This window comes from Siphateles boraxobius, unplaced genomic scaffold (assembly GCF_051911475.1).
Source record: "Siphateles boraxobius isolate OS27281-9 unplaced genomic scaffold, OSU_SipBor_1 8, whole genome shotgun sequence".
In the NCBI taxonomy this organism is placed as follows: Eukaryota; Metazoa; Chordata; class Actinopteri; order Cypriniformes; family Leuciscidae; genus Siphateles; species Siphateles boraxobius.
In genome coordinates this window covers 31,114,668-31,135,503 of record NW_027509208.1, presented here as the reverse complement: position 1 = coordinate 31,135,503, position 20,836 = coordinate 31,114,668, and the positions used below count along the sequence as shown (strand labels likewise).

The 20,836-nt window shown below is 41.2% G+C and overlaps 1 protein-coding gene across 1 annotated transcript in view; it reads right to left on the bottom strand.

The window, feature by feature from the left end:
• The window catches only part of nt5e (5'-nucleotidase, ecto (CD73)), a 70,026-nt gene that overhangs the window by 7,838 nt on the left and 41,352 nt on the right, over positions 1–20,836 (bottom strand). The window contains exons 3-4 of the mRNA XM_077219656.1: positions 15,557–15,745; positions 2,345–2,542 (exon numbers count right to left, since the gene is read on the bottom strand). Of these exons, the coding sequence (XP_077075771.1) occupies positions 2,345–2,542; positions 15,557–15,745 (387 nt within the window). The remainder of the gene's footprint in view (positions 1–2,344; positions 2,543–15,556; positions 15,746–20,836) is intronic.

Genomic DNA, 20,836 nt, shown 5'->3' with positions numbered 1-20,836 from the left:
ATTATAAGTAACTTAGCAACTACATGTCAACTTATTCTCCTAACCTGAACCCTAACACCTAACCATAACCTAACAGTCAACTGACAGTCTACTACAGCCTACTAATACTCTAATGACAGTTAGTTTGACATTTAGTTGAAAAGTTACTTATAGTTAGCAGAATGTCTAAAGTGACTAATCGAAATAAAGTGTAACCTAATTAAATATTTGCTTAGTTTTCACCAAATCTCTCTCTATTTTGCTGTAGTAGTAAAATCTTTATTTGTCCCTTTACAGGGCAATTTAAGTAGCTTCAACCTCACAAACATACAAATTTTATAAAACAAGAAACAAACAAAAAAACAGAAAAAGACAGCATAACATCACAAAAACCCCGGGCATTTATGATAAATCTTCGTATAGCTACTATTTAAAATTCACGGTACCTTTTCTTTGTTTCAAATAAGTATTTACACTCATAACTGCGTTTGAAACAAAAAGATCATTAAATCGTTACACTGGCTCAGAAGCTTGTCTGAAATCATTTTCGTGAGGTGCTTCCGCAAACGCTTCCTGCAAAGTCAATGCCTGATAGAGCAGCGAAGCAACAAGTCAGCTTCCTAATGTTCGGACCCAGCCCTTGGGTGCGTCACAATTCGTATACTATCCGTCCTAAATAGTATTCGAAAATAGAATTAGTACGTCCCAAATCGTAGTATGTTGAAATGAGTGTTCCAAAGATAGCCGGATGGTCTACTATTTCCGGTCAGAATCTGAAGTGCAGATTGATGCACACTCTAACGGCTAATATTGCCCACAACCCATCGCGCGTTGGACGAGAATTCGGTTAGAACTACAAACACGAGTGAAAAGTGTTAAAAAACTACAGACATGGAGGACCCGCGAGTCCACCGGTTATGTAGAGAGGTTTAGATAAAGGGGTTTGAGGGATTAATTATCAGTATCTAACCTGACGAAAATGTATTTCTTCAACGTTGTCTACATTGTATTGCATCTGCAGCATCATTGTAAACTTTTGTAAAGATACGTTTAGCCATTACCTTTTAAATGCATCATTATATTCAAATTTCAAACACACGAGGAGAGTCTCCGCATGAAAGACCCACGACTGGCAGATGAACGTGCTCTCTGAAACGGTAGGAAATCAAATTAGTTTGAATGGAGGATTTTAACTGTGACAAGATGATTGACAGCGCAGTTAACGGTGACAGGATGATTGACAGGTGAGTTTATGGTGACAGGATGATTAACAGGGCACTTTACGGTGACAGGATGATTGACAGGGCACTTTACGGTGACAGGATGATTGACAGGGCACTTTACGGTGACAGGATGATTGACAGGGCACTTTACGGTGACAGGATGCACTCAACATTTCCGTCTGTTAAAGATGACGTGATAGTATGTCCCAAAGCTTGCCTACTCTTTTGTTACACACTCAAAAGTATATACTTTTTCTTCACAAAAAGAGTACATACTTTTAGGGCGTAGTATAAGTAGACGAATTGGGACGCAGCACTTGTAATCCTGAAGACCTTGATTATCCAGTTCAGGTGTGTTTAATTAGGGTAGTCTAGGGCTAATCCAGGAGCAGGATTGGACATGCCTATTATAGCAGTTTACTACAGCAGTTCCCAACTCAGTCCTGGGGACCCACTGCTCTGCACATTTTGTATGTCTCTCTTATCTGACACTCAGTTCAATTCATGGAGCTCTTCAACAAACTGATGATCTGAATCAGGTGTGTTTAATAAGGGAGACATACAAAATGTGCAGAGCGGTGGGTACCCAGGACTAGAGTTAAGGTTGAAGTTCCAGTGAGTGCCCACAATTTCAGTGGTCCTGGCTCAGAAGTATATTTCCGGTTCATGTTCTCCAAAAGGATTTAGAAAAATTCGTCAATCAAGAGTTCTAAGACTTGAACTAAACCAACCAGCTCCAAGTTAATTCAAAACATTACAAACTTGAAGCAAATCTGGAAAAATCCAGAAAAACAAGACATTGCTTTCTTCCAATGAAGCGCTGTAAATAAAAATAAAATAACACAATATAAAACCACTGACTTGTAGTCATTAATTATGAAATTATATATCTGTTGGTAAAGACCGACTCAATAACATCATCGGCAAAGCTTTGCTGGCTTTGAAGGCTCCTGCTCAATTCCTTTGTTACAAATTTAATTTTCATGGCGAGTAGCAAATTCTTTCTCAGAATTCAGCCATTGAGCACAAAAATTCTCCATGGTTGAATTTTTACTTCTGGAAGCCTAGTGTCCTATATGCTCTATTGATTTACCATGTGCCTTAAATTCCCTAGCTTGTTTCAATGTTTAGAGTTTCCTTACCTGGTGTTACTGAGCTATTCAGAAGAATTGGGTTGCCTGAATATTTCACCACATTTCCATTTGAATCAAAAGTCACTTTTAGGAATCCCAGATATTTTCCAAAAGCATAGGCCTGGACCACAGGAACCTTACGCCCATCCTCAGAATCGACCATGAACGGGTATGATCCTGCAGGAACCTCTGTGGATGGTGGATCTCCTACAGAGATGAGCATACAAAATGGATGAGTAAATATGTAAATCAAATACAGTACTGGTACTGTGCAAAAGTCTAAGGCACGTCAGATGGTTCACAGAAACATTTGTTTCAAGGTGGTTATGTATCTTTTGGTTTAATGCGCAGTTTGAGTTACACTTATTTAAGATGTCCTTGTTACAATGAAATTACACATTTAAATAATATTAATTAACATCATGTACTTTAATGGTTTGATTTATGGTTAGTTGCATAATTGTGTATAATTTACTGTTATTACAAAGTACATGCAAAGTGTAACAAAGACTAAAAAATGAAGTGAGACTACACAGAATAATCAGCATGTTCGTTGTTGTAGGTAACAATCAATAGAAATGCTAACTAATGTTGTTATAATTTATGTCCACCCACACTTTCAAGCAATATGGTTTATAGATTAAAATGTGAAGATTGTTTGTTAAATTTCATGTTAACTACATGAAAAATTTGTATTCTCACTAATAACAACAAAAGTTTCCACCTCCAAGTCTCAAAAATATTTTGCTGTGTAGATATGGCTTGGGTCTCAACTTTAAATATGTCTGTGGGATTTTTTTAATTTATTTGTTTATTTTGGCCAATCTTATCAACCAGGTGTAAGTCTGATCACTTAAAAAAATAAAACAATAGCACTATCTTCTCAGCAAATCACATCGCTTTGTGGCATCATTCATTCCCAAAGGACAAACGTGAACACCCAGGTATAACACTTAGGTCTCATGTGGTATTAGTGGTTTATTCAGTATGAACAGTGGTAATGGTGATGCTTGCATAGACAACACAAAGGGCTGAGTAAAATGCTAATGAGCATTACTTGGCTGCCTGACCAGTTTCTGGAGTTAAGGAAACTTTCATGTCAGCATTGTCCTGGTTAGCTGTTTGGGTCAAAATAAAACATAAAATGCACTTTCACCTTTGATCCATCCAGTGCCTATTGTGGTCATAAAGCTCATGTCTTTTATCAATACACAGGTTAATCAAATTTAATGACGTAATTTTGTTTGTTGTGAGATCAACATAGCAAATTCACCAGTGCATACACCATAACCACTGTAATGTTGAGGAAATGTGCAGAAATACAAGAGACTGCAGCCCTGATCCCGGCTACTGTAATATGCAGAGTTTATTCACTTAGAGCACATTTAAGAGACTGAAAATAGAGTTCTTCTTCTAATCATGAGTGGGAATAAACAGTCCCACGCCTTCATCAAATAAAATTATACACAAATTATCTTTTAATTTGTGGATCTGGTGAAAGTGTGTTGACCTCTTTCTTTAGACTATATGAACATTTAACTGTACTGTACAACAACAACAAACACAGCACTATTCAGTTGAAAATTTTCCTCAGTGGGAAATCATGATATGTGCAGTGCTGGAGGCTACGGTCCACACCATTTACACTGGTGTGTGTGTGTGTGTATATATATATATATATATATATATATACACACACACACACACGCATATACATACTGTATATGGTCAGTCACAAGTGAAGCGAATATCATTGATCTTTTTCTAACAAGGCCACATATTAAGGTTTGTGTAGACAAACCATCAGCAAACAATCTGTTCTCGTAATCAGCGTGTTGGATGCAGAAATAAAGATATGAGCGACTTTGACAAGGACCAAACTGTTATGGCAAGGTGACTGGATCAGAGTATCTCTGAAATGACAAGGCCTGTGGGTTCCTCCTGGTCATCAGTGGTGAGAATTTACCAACAGGGAACTCTGCTGGGAAACCATGGGTCCAGCCATTCATGTGGACCCTTCATGACAAAGGTGTTCCCTGGTGGAAGCGGCCTCTTTCAGCAGGATAATGCAACCTGCCACACTGCTCACATTGTTCAGAGATAGTGTGAGGAACATGATGAAGAGTTGAAGGTGTTGCCCTGGCCTCGAAATTCGCCAGATCTCAATCCAGCATCTATGGGATGTGTTGGACCAACACATTCGATCCACAGTGGCTCCACTTCACATCCTACAGGACTTGAAGGATCTGCTGCTAAGGTCTTGGTGCCAAATACCACAGGGCACCTTCATGGGTTTTTTAGAGTCCATGCCTTGGTCAAGCCATCATCTGTGTATATACATCTATACATTCATAGTTCTAGGATCAGTTTTATCCGTAATATTATATTGGCGAAACAGATTTGGCAAACGATCCAGTGTGTATGGGTTTGCGCTCTAGAGGACGTCAAAGGTTTCTATTTACAATGTGTTTTTTGCAGCATTGAGCAATAGCCAATCACAAAATATCTGTTGATTTCTTGAACTCAATGGCCAATCAGAGAAGTTTAAGTTAGTACTAGGGATGCACTGATACCGTATGTGCTCGTGCTCCTACTCACTCAGATGCTCTGATAGCAAAAACCGATACCACGCAGCATGTGTACAGTACAGTGTTTGTGTCCAGAAAAATAAACACTGGCAAACAGAGATATTTAGATATCAGAGATTAAATATGTCTATGTAATAAATGTATCAAATTAATATAATATTAAGCATACATTTAATATTTAGGCCTGTACACTTTATAGCCTGTACTCACTGCGAAGTGGATTGAGCGCTCTAAATGTGCGCTGTAGATGAAATACAATAGTGCAATAGAATGAACAGTGAACAGAACGGTAACAGAATCTCGTACAATACATTTTTACAGGCACAAAAATATATGAAAATAACTGAAGGAAACATCTATTTGGTAAATGAATTAAGCAAACTAATAATTTAATTTTTATTTAAATTATTATATTTAAATTTTGTCTTTAAATGATATTTAAAAAATTCAAATGCAATGAAAATACAGGCATTTGTACTCGGTATAGTTGGTATTCGGTATACTCGAGTACCAAAAATGAAAATATCGCCATCGGCTCTTTCTGGAAAAAGTGGTATCGGTGGATCCCTAGTTAGTTCTGCACTCATTGTGCAGTGTAGACAGCTTCAATGATTATAACAGAACTTTTGTGAGATGAACTAAGATGAGTGACATCTTTTTAGTGATTATAAAGGGACCGATCTTTAAACGCTTTCTGCCATGACTAATCCTGCATAGAGTTTGCCTGTTCAAATTAACAGTGGTTTGTGAATGTGGACACTTCAATAACAAATAATTCATCAGAAGCATTTGTACTGGGATGTGTAGGTTTTACAGCAAAACATAACTTTAAACTAATCTAAAATCTATTTAAATATGTTTTTAAAGGGGAAGTGCATATTCTTAGCCTTACCCTGGAGTTGGTTCACCCTTCACCTATGATTTCAACAAACTCTTTTTCAGTAATTTGAATCATTGTCAATGTCAAAAGATCAAAGAAAGCGTATTTAAAGAAATATAATAACTTATTTAGTATATGTGCAATGTGGCTAATTTCATATAGAATATCAAGCTGTTGCAATCTTTTTTTGAGCTCTTTAATGTGGTGTGACAGATTGCTGTAATGCTGCCGTTCAAGTGGTACGTGAACCGATAATCTCTTCCGCTTTACGAATAGTTACAGTACAAAATAAACATGAATGAACATCAGAAGGTATGTTGAAAGATACACTACAAGTTACCGAAGATAGACAACCGCAGATAGACGTCAATAAAAAAGCTTGTAAACAATGTGATATAACATCACATTTACATCAGAAAAGCCATTCAATGTCCAAAAACTCCTCAGTCAAAATTCAGACAGAATTTTGATAAATATATGCACTATATTGCATATCCATTGTATTTTTACTTCTTCTACTAACCTGTTCTTCAATATGTAATGTATGCTTGAATAAATCAATTTTATGACAGCCATTTAAATGTTTATATATTTTTTTAAATGAGTAGAAACATAATTATGTAATTAAAGTATTATTATAACGTTATGTGTAATTTAAATGTAAGTAGCCTATAAATTAGTAAATTTTAACCTTTAATATTATAATTACTGAATGTACCAACCGGAGTTCTATGTATAGTTTACAGCATTAGTTTGAGAGCTTTCTTTGAAGAAAATTTGACATGTTCTGTACCTAATCGGCCCCAAATTAATCGATATTAATCGATGAAATGTGTGTCAATGCCCAGCCCTAATGTCAATAAATGCGTTTTTTTTACTTGAAGCAAATGGGGTCTTTTCCTTTTTTTTTTTGCTTGTAATAGTGAACGTCTCGGTTACGTAACCGAGACGTTCCCTTTCGTTGTCACTATGAGTTCCGTCGTGACAACGAATGGGTTTCCAGTCTAATCACGCCACCTTCACAGCTGTCTTCCAGTGCCCTGCGTAAGTCTGAGCTCCCTGTCGTGAGACTGGTATGGACGAAGGACTTCTACTTAACACAGGAATACCAAGGTACACTGGGAAGCATATCTCATATCTCAGAGGAAATATGCAAATAATGCCAACCCAAGGGGGGGAGGGGGACTTACATAATACACATATGACCCGGAGGGGGATGCATATGGAGAATACTGTGGTGTTCCTAGAGCAAGCCACACTCCAGGTGGAGTGGGCTGTCACACCAACGGGGCATGGTCGACCTTGCTGCTGGTATGCCAAAGCAATGGCGTCCACTATCCAGTGAGACAACCTTTGCTTGGAGAGAGCCTTTCGCTTCAGCTTCCCACCATAACAGACAAAGAGCTGGTCTGAGGTCCTGAAACACTGCGTTCGGTCTACATAGGCGCGGAGAGCGCGTAGTGGACAGAGCAGTGCCAAGGCTGGGTCTGCCTCCTCCAGGGGCAGCGCTTGCAGGTTCACCACCTGATCTCGAAAAGGAGTGGTGGGAACCTTGAGCTCATATCCGGGGTCTCAGGATCACGTGAGAGTAGGCCGCCATTCTCCAGGGAGGGGCTGAAGCCGGGAGAGCTCGTCGGCTGCACAGTTCAGGGCTCCGGGGATAAATGGCTCAAAGCGACCTTAGATGCTTCTGACTCCATAGGAGGAGGTGGCAGGCAATTTCCGGCATACGCGGGAGTGTAGACCACCTTGACAGTTGATGTACGCTACTGTGGCGGTTAGGGTTGGGTACCGAAACGCGGTGCCAATAGGGAACCGGTTCCGACGTAAACGGTAGTAACCAGACCGAATAAGATCGAAAATGTCGGTGCCTGACTCTCTGTGTCATGAGGCCGCACACATGCAAGGTCTCTCACTCTCTCCCTCTCCTTCTTCGCTGTGCGTACGCTACACGGTTTGGAGCACAGTCTGTTCTAGGGCTGTGCAATTAATCGAATTTTGATTTCAATTTCGATTTTAGCTCCCAACGATCTCCAAAATAGTACAATCGAGTAAAAACGATTATTTTGTCATGTTATTTTGTCTTGTGTTCTGAATGACTCACGCACGCGCACATCCGTCCCTCCCGAAGTCATAAACTCTCTCAGCCTATACAGGCATAAACTGCAAGCACAATAAACTTCACAATAACAATTGGCTAATTTAATATAGACTGGAGTGAGACCATAGACGTCTCTCGAGCTGTAGCGATCTCTTTAAAATTTAAAATTTCATTCATTTCTGCTCGATCACTGTAGCGCCTCAGTTAAAGCGAAAGGCAGCGAGCGCACATGACCTGATCATCTGTTCCGCTTTACAGAACGAAACAAATCGAGAATGAACACAGGGAGCGACATTAAAACGTGTCTGTTTGTCCGGGAAAAGGGGATTTTTAAGTTTCAAGTGAAAGAGTTTAACTTGCCCGACCGATCGAAACGTGAGATGGTTTTGATCTTATACAGTCAGTGTAAACAGAGATCGGTAATAGTTTCTGGAAGCAGCGCTTTAGCCTTTGTGAGAGAGACATTAGTGGACAAATCAAAACAAATGAGCCTAACAGCTCACACAAAAACTCACAGAAAAAACATACTGAGGTAGAAATGTTGAGTTCTTTTTATTTATAATAAGCTATATGATATAGTTAAGTAACATAACACGATTAAGGGCTGTTCTATAATATCACGATTGCAAATGTTACACTGAATTTATAGTTTTATAAACAAGTAGCCTAGTTTATATGTGGTAACTTACATTTTAGATACAATATTGACTGGTTTTGTTCCATTTCACCGACGAAAATAGTTACAAAAGAAAAGCATCACTAAGCGCTGTGTTTTGTTACTGTAGGATTCATTATTTTGAACAAATCGTTTTAATGAATGACTCAATGATTCATTTATTAAGACGGTCACTTGTCGCCACCTATTGATTTATTGTTTAAAGGCAAAGGCATAATTGATTTTATTTTTTATTTTATTATTTGTTTAAACATTAATCTCATAATATTTACACTCATAATAAGTGTAAATTAATTGAATGGATAACAGCCCTTTTTATTAAAACTGAATTTGATCAAATGTAAGAATTTGACATAAAACATATATTTAGTAAGGTTTAATAAATTGTCCTTTATAAAGGCAAATAACGCCCTGGTGACCCCCTACAAGAAATTACTTTGTAAACATGTCACCTTTTTCACCACTTGTGAGTTTGCAAGTCTGTTTAATATTTAAAAAAGTACAATAAATGTGCAAATTTAGATTTTTTTAAGAGTTGTTGAAAGGTGTCTTTTAATAAATGCAACATGTTCCCAAAGTCATGTGAAATAATCGTGTGAAATAATCGTGATTTCAATACTGACCAAAATAATCGTGATTATGATTTTTTCCATAATCGAGCAGCCCTAGTCTGTTCTGTCTCGCATGCGCGCTCTTGCTCGCTCGCTCTAGATTACGGGAGATTTTAACTAATTTGCGGGCATCAGGGAGCCATTATCAATATGCGGGAGACTCCCGGAACGTCTGCTGATAGCGAGGGGATTAATGAAGTTGACGAAGACAAAATGCTCCAAGGTTTGGCTGCATTACACGTATAAAATTACGCGTCAGAACGCCCTCTCTGTGCCGATTGTCTGGAGCCCATATAGAATCACGCCAATCCATTGGCCAATCCTCGACGCTCTTACGTCGTCATATTATATTACCGCGCGCATCTTCTGCTCCTCAGATTTTTCTGCCGAAAAAGGAAGCTTGTCGGCAGCGCGAGGAGTTTGGCAGCGAACGCAGCGCCTCGTTCCCTATTTAGAGGACATAGGTTACACCAGTAACCAGAGACGTTCTCTTTCATAGGTTCACCCAATGCTGCGTAGCTAAGACGCAGTGGGAAAGAAATACCAAACTCGCCAAACTAAGCGTTGCCGTAAATAGTACAAAGACCAGATAACTTACATGACTGGTTCAAGCTGACAAAACATGGGAACCTGTAGCCATGTCGAGATTAGATTACCCTGGTAGTAATCTCTATTAATCTCAAGTATTATTACATTGTTTGATACAATATTGTTTTATTTGATATTATGTAAATGTGAATTTTTATTTTATATTGGTTTATTTATTATTACCATATGTTACTTGTATCGGTATTTATATTGTTTAAAGATTTAAGTTAATATTGTGTCCAGTTTGGCCCTGTAAATAAAAGGGTATTATTTTTGACAAACTGTGTGCGGTTTCGTTTTCTTAAGTACCGTTTCAAGAACCGTTTAAGCACCGGAACCGTTTAAAAATACAGAGTAGGTACTGGTATCGGATAAAACCCAACCGATACCCAACCCCAGTTTCTCTCGCTCCGAAAACGCTCCACTGTCGCTCAATTACGAATCATGAGCCAGGACCAAACCACTGTGAGGCGGCGACGGAGGAGGACTCAAAATGTTTCTAATCATATTTTGCATTTGTATTGTTTTACTAGTACTTTCACAAACATTTATATAAAGTATATATCATGTAATTAATTTTACACATGCTTTTAATTAGGGCTTGACAATATATCGAAAATTTATCGTCATCGCGATAATAGTATATGCGATATCCATATCGCAGAGAGGTGCAATAAATTACATTTATTCTATGTGCCAAGCATTTGTGTGTTGCACGCATGCATAGATTGTTTATCCAAATTTGACCAATCAGATGGGGCCTTTCTATCTTTATACCTGCCTCCCCAGTAGGTGCTATTATGCTATTGGCTAGATCGGACCCAAGGGAAACCTGAGACGAGAGTGGAAAATTACTAATGGCGGGAGTAGAGACAAGAGAGGAAAATGACAACAGCGAAGAACCTGTGCCTAAATGATTTCCATTACACGAGAGTAGATGTTAAAACTTCATGCTGATTTGTACTCGGTTTTCGCCAAGATAATCACCAACTAAGACGTAGCTTTACAGTAACCTATGCTTCTCCATCCATTTACGCTTCTTTCCATCTGGTGACGTGAATTTTCTGTCTGGTGTTAATACAGTGTATTGCGCGTCAGCACACACAACGGCTGCAACCACAGTGCGGTCCCCCATAACAACCCTCTGGATTGAGCGGAGTAGGGAACATCTCTAGGGTCTTCAAGTGGGCACCTTCCGTCCTCAGTGTTTCGTCGACTAGCCCACGACACCTCAAGAGGGCTCGACAGTGACTCTGGCGTCCCAGAGTCACCCCCCTCCGTCCCCCACTCAACTCAGCCCAGCTTACTGACCTCTACTTCCCTCTTGCTGCTGAGACCTAACCACAATCTCTCCGCAACCCAACCATACGCGCCAACCCGTTTGACTAAGGCTGTCGAGCCCCACTGGTGCGTTAATATGCAGTTTCAGTGGCAACGGTTCCGTATGGCATACCACCTACCACAAAACACAATATCTGCCCAACCACCCGTCATTCACGCAATATACACAGGAACGTAATGACTGTAAATACTATACAACCTATACAAATAAACCAACAGTTGCTGCTGAGACCTAACCACAATCTCACCGCAACCCAACCATACGCGCCAACCCGTTTGACTAAGGCTGTCGAGCTCCACTGGTGCGTTAATATGCAGTTTCAGTGGCAACGGTTCCGTATGGCATACCACCTACCACAAAACACAATATCTGCCCAACCACCCGTCATTCACGCAATATATACAGGAACGTAATGACTGTAAATACTATACAACCTATACAAATAAACCAACAGTTGCTGCTGAGACCTAACCACAATCTTACAATCTCTCCGCAACCCAACCATACGCGCCAACCCGTTTGACTAAGGCTGTCGAGCCCCACTGGTGCGTTAATATGCAGTTTCAGTGGCAACGGTTCCGTATGGCATACCACCTACCGCAAAACACAATATCTGTCCAACCACCCGTCATTCACGCAATATACACAGGAACGTAATGACTGTAAATACTATACAACCTATACAAATAAACCAACAGACCTTTCAAGTTTTCAAGAATTCTACGAAACCGTAGCATGGCGGCCTGTACACAGCCAGCTAGAATCTTTCCGTCTCAACCACAGCCAGTTGCTGCTCCTTTCTGCTGCTTCAGATAAGTTCTTTACTGTACGACGCAACTCTTGGCCACTGAATCCGACGTCTCTGAGGAACCGGGTTGTAGAGTGTGCCACAAAACCACGACAACCCACTTCCACTGGATAAACCTGGACTCTCCATCCTCGCTGTTCTGCTTCAGTGGCCAGATGAGCATACCGCAGTTTCTTCCTCTCATATGCCTCATCTACCGCATCCTCCCATGGCACTGTTAACTCTATCAGTTGAACAATGCGTGCTGATCCAGACCACAAAACAATATCTGGTCGTAGGTTAGTGGTGGCAATCTCAGGTGGAAAAATAAGCCGTTGATCAAGATCAACCAGCATCTTCCAGTCCCTAGCAGCTTCCAGTTGTCCTGGGCGAGAATTGGTGTTAGCACCTTTTCTTGGTGGTTGCTCGCCTGGGCGGAGGAATATTGTCTTCTGCGTGTAATGTTTTGCTAGAACAGGCGGCAATTTATTGGTCATACTACGCTTGCCTTCCAATGCTAAAGCCAAACATCGCAATACTTGGTCATGGCGCCAAGTAAATCGACCCTGGCTAAGAGCCACCTTACATCCTGTCAAAATGTGCCTTAATGTGGCAGGTGATGAACACAAAGGACAAGATGGATCCTCTCCTACCCAGAGGTTTAGGTTCTGCGGTGATGGGAGAACATCATATGTTGACCTAATAAAAAGACCTGTGCGTCTGAAATATGGCAATATTTTGGCTTCAATAGAGAAGACCTGTCACAAATGCAGGTACTGTGTCACTGAGCCGTGCCGAAAAATTGTCAGGGGAGAGGGGAAACTAATCTCCACAGTCATCTAGAACGCAACCTCAGGGAGCTATATGAAGACTTCAAAAAGTGTAAGCCCAAATCTACCAAAACTGCTAACGAAATGCCAAATAACAATAACAGAGTCTCACAGACAGCTATTAATCAAAGTGTTGCAAGTGTAACTCCTTCTGAAAAAACAGAAGATCAGAAGAATATCTATTAGCCTACCCGTTTATTTAGTATGATCATTACATATAAATGATAAAAAAGTAAAATGTTAAAGTAAAAAAGGAAATGTTATATCGCAAGAAATATCGTTATCGCAATACTCAACAACAATATCGCATATTGCATATTTTCCCAATATGGTGCAGCCCTACTTTTAATGATATTTTTACCGACCCCCTCGCGATTTCCGCCAGTGCAACTTCATCATATGACGAAGTTGAACACGAGTCATCCACGAGCGCTGCTCTAGCGTGATCAATGCCCAAACACGCAGAAATCGTGTAGCCTGGTTCGACCAGACTCTCGTACATTTCATTTGTACAGAGAGTCTGGCACCGCTCCATTGACAAGCGTTAACTTCCTTGTAGGCGGGTATTCTATTGAAGTCTAAAACTATTGGATCTGCCCAGAGTCACTCTATCTGCCATAACCAATCGCTGACGTTTGGTCGTGACATATGTCTTTTCCCGAACCCCGTGGGAGGATGGCCATAAACACAAAACTAAGCAAAGATTGTTCTTGCTCCGGCTTTAACTTCTTGATATTCGGCAGCGTTGCCACAACGGGCCGAATGGCTTCGCTCGCATCTTTCTTATTTTGAACTACAACTCAAAATAACGCACGAGTCGACATCAACGTCATCGTTCTCATCCACTCCCTCTGTTCGCTGATTGGCCCGGTAAAAAATTGATCGGAGAAAACCAAAGTCTACAGCGCAATCCCAGACGTAGTACTGAAGGAAAATGAAATTGAGCGGAAGTGCGTAGGAGGGCGGAGCCAGGCTAGAAATCGTGCCCATCAGATTCAGAAATGAGTCTACTCGCACGGGCAAGGCATCATTAAGGCAAGACACGGCAGGCAAAAACATTGTTTTTTTTTCACTGGTCAATTTTGAGATTTTGGGATATTTGTCTTCAATAGCATGTCTTCTTTCAGACTTGTGGTGAAAAAAAGTCCGAAATACACATTTAGGTCTTTATTTTACTACACTTTGTCTGTTTGCGTCTGTACATTTCTCATAAATTCATCAAAAGTTGTCGTTATAAATCATCCCTCTTCTCCGCGATCGCGATTTGCACCATCATCACACACACCGTTAGAAAGCTCGCTCTCTCCTGTACAATACTGCTGGATCCAAATATGGTCATTTCATTTTTATCAGCAACCAATCGCGAAAGTAAAAGGGGGGATTTTACTCTAAATGCGCAATCTCATTGGCTGATGCTAAATCTTTAAAGCCCGTTTTCTCAAAATGACTCTTGTCTCATACTCCAAGTCTGAAATCTCCACTTCAGTAGCACCTATATACACCAAACTTTCCAGTCTTGTACCTAGTTATATTATGAAGACATTTACAGAGGGATTTGTAAATATATTATTCCTAGCCTGATTTATATGACATTTTATTACAAAAAACATGTCGAAAATCTTTTTTTAAGGCTATTGGCAGTATATTCTGATTTACAGGATAACAAAAGTATATATCTATAAATCCCTCTGTAATTTTTTCCCCATCTAATATGTGAACACAATGAAAAAATAATTTTGAACCTGGCTTAATCCAATACTCAGATTCCGTTTTTTTTTTAATATATGCAAATTTGTGCACATTTAATTAGATAATGTCTAATTTGCATATTTAAACATTAAATTACAGAAAACTTGTAATAAATTTTTTTCTCATCTTAATGTAGGTAATCAACTGGCAAAGTTTCATGGTGATATCTGCTAGTTAAAAAAATTACCCTATTTTCCTTTAGTGTCTCGCCTTAAAAAGACGTGCAAAGCTCTTTTGTGAGAGGAAAACTCTGCGGATGTTGAAGCGCCCAGGGAGAAACACACTGACTGCCAGACCACTGCACAGATCAGCAGGCAGTGTGCACTCGCTGGAGATCGCCGTCACACCAACACCGGAGAGTCACTCGTCTCGTAGCTGACACTTGATCAGAGATGGCTTGTTCTTCTGGAGAAGCCGTGGAAGGATTTGTGAACCTTTTTTCACTTTTTTCACCTTTTGTGAGTTTGCAGGTCTGTTAATATCATTGGCTGTACACCTTAGAGATGATCACCATATTAATAATGAAACCATCATATTTAACAATATAACATTAATCATATCATATAATAAAATAATATATGTATTGTTAATTCCTTGTTATTGTTGAAGCCATATTAAAATATTATGGGATCTCCTTGAAGAAGTGTAAAAAACTTTTAGAATATTTTTAATATTCAGATTTTTGTTGTGATTTTAAATTCTAATGTGAATTTAAATTAAATGTGATTGATTAATTTGAATTAAAATTGAAAGTATATATATCGAAAACAAAAACACATTCTTTTATTTTTCAAAATAAACAGAAAATAGTACAAACTTTTACTGAAGTGATTGTCTTGGAAAAAATATAGTTTTTCTGCAATCGTACATTATGGGATTAGTGAAAATCACATTTACCTTAAGGTGTGCCTTTAGCCCTGTTGCACCCTACTATTGTGCTCCGCGGTAAAAAAGAAAAACTTCAGCGCAAGTAAATGATGAGAAAATTACAAATGTAAACTGACGTTCTTGTATGAGTAATAAATATACATATAATTCACGCACATTGCGGCAATTATATGATGCATACCTGTGAACCAGAATGTATTGGTGTGCCCTCCAATCACAACGTCCACTCCCCGAACTTTCTTTGCAATCTTTTTGTCCACTGCGAAGCCAGAATGTCCAAGGGCAATGATCTTATTAACACCCAAAGCAGTGAGCTTGTCCACTTGAAGCTGTAAAGCAGTAACCTCATCCTCAAACTGGAGATGAGGGCCTGTAAAACCATACAAATATGGAAAAAAACACCATTATATTACTGCAGGGTGTAACATAACCTGAATATCATTACCCTAATCTGTTTAAATGTGCCACCAGGCTGGTCAATCACTCTCTATTGAACATGATCAACAGATATGGGCTGGATTAACGGAGATAGAATGTTAGTAGCACTAAAACGCTAAACATGGGGTTAGAAGAAGAGATTAAAGCTTTATTTGTTGGTGCCATGGCTTTGGATAGAAAGGATATAAATGACAAGAGTTTGATTGAACAACAGAACATTATAGCCATTCCATTCTCCAAAAACAGCTAGATTTTGTATGTGTGTGTCAGTGCATTTCTTGATGTGCATGATATAAGGAAACATAGTATCCTAGAGTAGCCCATTCGATGTGGTCGTGTATGATTTGAAAATAGGGGAGGAGCCTATTATATTACGTACACAAAGAGTCCAGAATTTTCCAACTGAAATGAACTCCCAGAAAATTCAGGTAATATAAAATCCACATTATATATATATATATATATATATATATATATATATATATATATATATGTACAGTCATGTGAAAAATAACTCCTTTTATAATTTTATGGTTTTACATATCAGAACAACATAAAAATCATCTGTTGTTTGAACCTTTCTGGATCCGCCATCAAATTGATAAGTTTACCTATATCAAGTGCTGTGAGAAAAGGTTATAAATCTCCACCTCCAACATCCTCACACTCATAGCCTCCTGGCCGAGATTACTCCTTTATGTGTACAGATGTGACGTAATGACGCAAAGACATGCTTGAATTTCCCACGGAAATCCACCAGTACCACTGGAATTAAAAACATTAGGTCCAGCTAAGGCAAACATGAGCTAAGGCAAACAGATAGTTTCAAACACTGGCTGGTTATGTACTTGTTCAAAGATTAATTTTTAACCCAAAAAAGTTACGGACTGCAACTGGGTTTCTGTTGTCTGAGTTTTGTGTTTAACATTGTGCTGAAGAGCAGAGCCTGTGCTTTAGTCCAGCAGAAGACCAAGAAACATTGATATGCTGCATGTTGGTTTATCTAAAAGGATTAAATCTATTGCAGTGATGTCAATTAAATACTTTGTTGATGTTTTTTAATTTATTTATTTCATTAAGTTTCAGTTTAATAAATAGAAATAAATGCACAGTCTATCATTGTCCCAACACTCTTATGTCTTTGTATTAGCTAATGATATGCTGCATGTTGCTTTATTTAAAAAGCATGTAACTGTATTTAAGTGATTTTTTATTCATTTATTATTCATTCATTTAAGTTTCAGACATGATTTCCATTGCACGAGAGTAGGTGTTAAAAAACTTCATGCTGATTTGTACTCGGCTTTCGCCAAGATAATCACCAACTAAGACGTAGCTTTAAAGTAACCTATGCTTCTCCATCCATTTCCGCTTCTTTCCATCTGGTGACGTGAATCTCCTTCTGTCTGGTGTTAATAGCTGCAGTGTATTGCGCGTCAGCACACACAACGGCTGCAACCACAGTGCATAACAACCCTCTGGATTGAGCGGAGTAGGGAACATCTCTAGGGTCTTCAAGTGGGCACCTTCCTTCCTCAGTGTTTCGTCGACTAGCCCACGACACCACAAGAGGGCTCGACAGTGACTCTGGCGTCCCAGAGTCACCCCCCTCCGTCCCCCACCCAACTCAGCCCAGCTTACTGACCTCTACTTCCCTCTTGCTGCTGAGACCTAACCACAATCTCACAATCTCTCCGCAACCCAACCATACGCGCCAACCCGTTTGACTAAGGCTGTCGAGCCCCACTGGTGCGTTAATATGCAGTTTCAGTGGCAACGGTTCCGTATAGCATACCACGTACCACAAAACACAATATCTGCCCAACCACCCGTCATTCACGCAATATACACAGGAACGTAATGACTGTAAATACTATACAACTTATACATATAAACCAACAGTTGCTGCTGAGACCTAACCACAATCTCACAATCTCTCCTTAACCCAACCATACGCGCCAACCCGTTTGACTAAGGCTGTCGAGCCCCACTGATGCGTTAATATGCAGTTTCAGTGGCAACGGTTCCGTATGGCATACGAACTACCGCAAAACACAATATCTGCCCAACCACCCGTCATTCACGCAATATACACAGGAACATAATGACTGTAAATACTATACAATTTAGTTACCTGACTGTCTGTCTCATCCTCCAATACCATGGAGAAATAGTATGACCAGTTGGTGCCTCCCTAAAGGCCCAACATTTAGTGGTGCATGGAACGCCGCAATGGCAGCCACGTACACCCTACGTGTGGAAGGGGAGAGATTCGCAGAGAAACAATCTTGAAGAAACTCCAGAACTGAAGCCATTGGGCAGTTAACTGGGTCTAACTCAAGTTCTCTACACCAAGTAGAAAAATATTTCACTTGAGGCCATATAATCTCCTAGTAGACGGAGCCCTAGAGATAAGTATGGTTTTGACCACCCCAGATGATAGACCAGCATCTAGGTACTGAGCCCCCTCAGAGGCCAGACCCACAATTTCCACAGCTCTGGATGAGGATGGAATATAGTGCCCTCCGCCTGAGACAACAGACCCCTCCTCAGAGGAATCTGCCATGGCGGAGCTATCAGGGGTGAAATTAAGTCTGAAAACCATACTCGGGCTGGCCAAAACAGGGCTATCAGAAGAAGACTGATGCCCTCCTGACGGACCCTCTCCAGGAAAAGCGTACAGGCGAAGCCTCGGCCAGGCCTGTACCATGGCATCCAACCCCAGCGGGGCTGGATGAGTGAGGGAGAACCAAAGTGGAAAGTGGGATGGACGTCCCTCGAGACACAAACAGATCCACTTCCACTGGTCCAAACCTCTGCCATATGAACACCACCACCTCTGGATGGAGTCTCCATTCCCTGGGCCTCAGCCCCTGTCTCGACAGGATGTCCGCTCCCCCGGGACATATATTGCTCTTATAGATAATATTTTCCCTTGGGGCCATAAAATGATCTGATGCGCCAATCTGGATAGAGGGCGCGATCTGAGTGTCCTTTGTCGGTTTAGATAAGCTACCACTGAGACGTGGTAACCTTTGATGTCTGTGAGGAAGCTCCTCAGAGCCCTGAACACAGCCAACATCTCTAGGCAATTTATATGCCAAGAATGATGATGGTCCTGCCACAGACCCCTGGCAAAGCGGCCGTCCGAGACCGCGCCCCAGCCAGCGAGGGAAGCGTCTGTCGAAACAGTTTCCCGGCGACATGAGGCCCCTACCACTAGCCCTTGGGAAAAGAACCAAGGTTTCTTCCATATTAATAGGGAACGAAGGCATCTGCGCGTAACCTTTATTATATGGAACGGATTCCCCTTGGGGAAAAAACCCTTGGCTTTGAGCCACCACTGAAGGGGCCTCATGTGAAACAGGCCCAAAGGAATTATGTTGGATGCCGCTGTTATGAGGCCCAGCAGTCTTTGAAATTGCTTTACAGTGATGGCCTGGCCTAGCTTTATCCCGGACACCATGGCCAGGATGGATTCGATACGAGCGGGAGACATACGTGCCCGCATCGTAACCGAATTCTATACCACGCCCAGAAGAGTAGTCTTCTGAGCTGGGTCCAACACATTTTTCTTAGTGTTGAGCCTCAACCCCCGGTTCTGAATGTGGCCAAGGACAACATCTCGATGCCGAACTGCCATTTCTCGAGACTGGGCCAATATGAGCCAGTCGCCGATGTAATTCAGTATACGGATGCCCTGAAGCCTCAGTGGAGCCAGAGCCGCATCCATACACTTTGTGAACGTGCGGGGAGAGAGTGCTAGGCCGAACGGAAGAACCCGATATTGGTATGCTTCGCCCCCGAAAGCAACCTCAGGAACCTCCTGTGACATGGAAGGATGGAGACATGAAATAAGAGTCTTTTAGATCCATCGTGACAAACCAGTCCTCGGATCTGATATGGCTCACGATAATGGGAATAGTAAGCATTTTGAACCTGAATCTCCTCAAAGAACGATTCAAAAGCCCTAGATCTAAAATTGGCCTCAGTCCGCCATCCTTCTTTGGAACTATAAAGTACCGGCTGTAAAACCCGGACTCCCTGTCTGGTAGGGGAACACATTCTATGGCCCCTTAATTCCAGTAGAGTCTGTACCTCTTGTTCCATAACCCGAGCCTGTTCTGGAATCACTGCAGTCGGTACCACCCCAAGCACTATTTTCCGTTTTCCGAGCACTATTCTCGACTTCCTGAAGCGGAGGACCGGCAGGATAAAAGTCGATACAGATTCTGTGACCATAGTCGGTGCCCTGTTGCAAGCTTTTGGGGCGAACGCCACGGAGTGCGTTCGCTGGAAATCGATGTGGCCCGAAGCGTCAAAGACGGCGTGACAACATCTTCTACCCTGAGGGCACCTTCTGCTAGAACAACCTCGATTGTTCCACAGCGGGGGGGGGGGGGGGGCAGCCCTCAGAGGTCCTACAATTAGGACCTCTTCGCCTGAAGGACGGCCCTCAGGTCACCCTTCTGGCTGGAGGACTTCGGTTGAGAGTGCTTCCTCTGTTTGCCAAACTCCCGCAGGAGGGCCTCTAGAGGCAACGCTCTCTTTTTTTTTTTTTTTGCTTCCTGAAACCTGTCAACGACTGTAGTGACAGCGTTGGAAAACAGGCCAGAAGGAGATAGCGGAGCGGCCAACAGGAAATATTTGCCTTTAAGAAGATCGGCCTGGTACGCCTGCAAAATCGTCCTGGAGTGCAGGCACGCACCAGCCTGACCTTTTCTTTTCTAAATATTTTACCAAAGGAACCAGGCTCTCGAGCCTGGCTTCGGGTATTAATCGGGATTCATTCTCGACCCCCTGAAGCGGGTTTCCGGAAGGGCTGGACCGAAAAAGATTCTCGATTGGCGAACGCGAATGCTGCCTGGCCGCAAAAATGTGGGGCGGACAGTGCAACCTGCGTTCGCTGGAAACCGATGTGTCCCGAAACGTTTTTACAACCGGAAGAGCAACATCAATTTCCTGCACCATATAAGCCCAGCCAACCAGTGCAGAGGTGTCCCTGCACGGTTTGTTGGGCAGC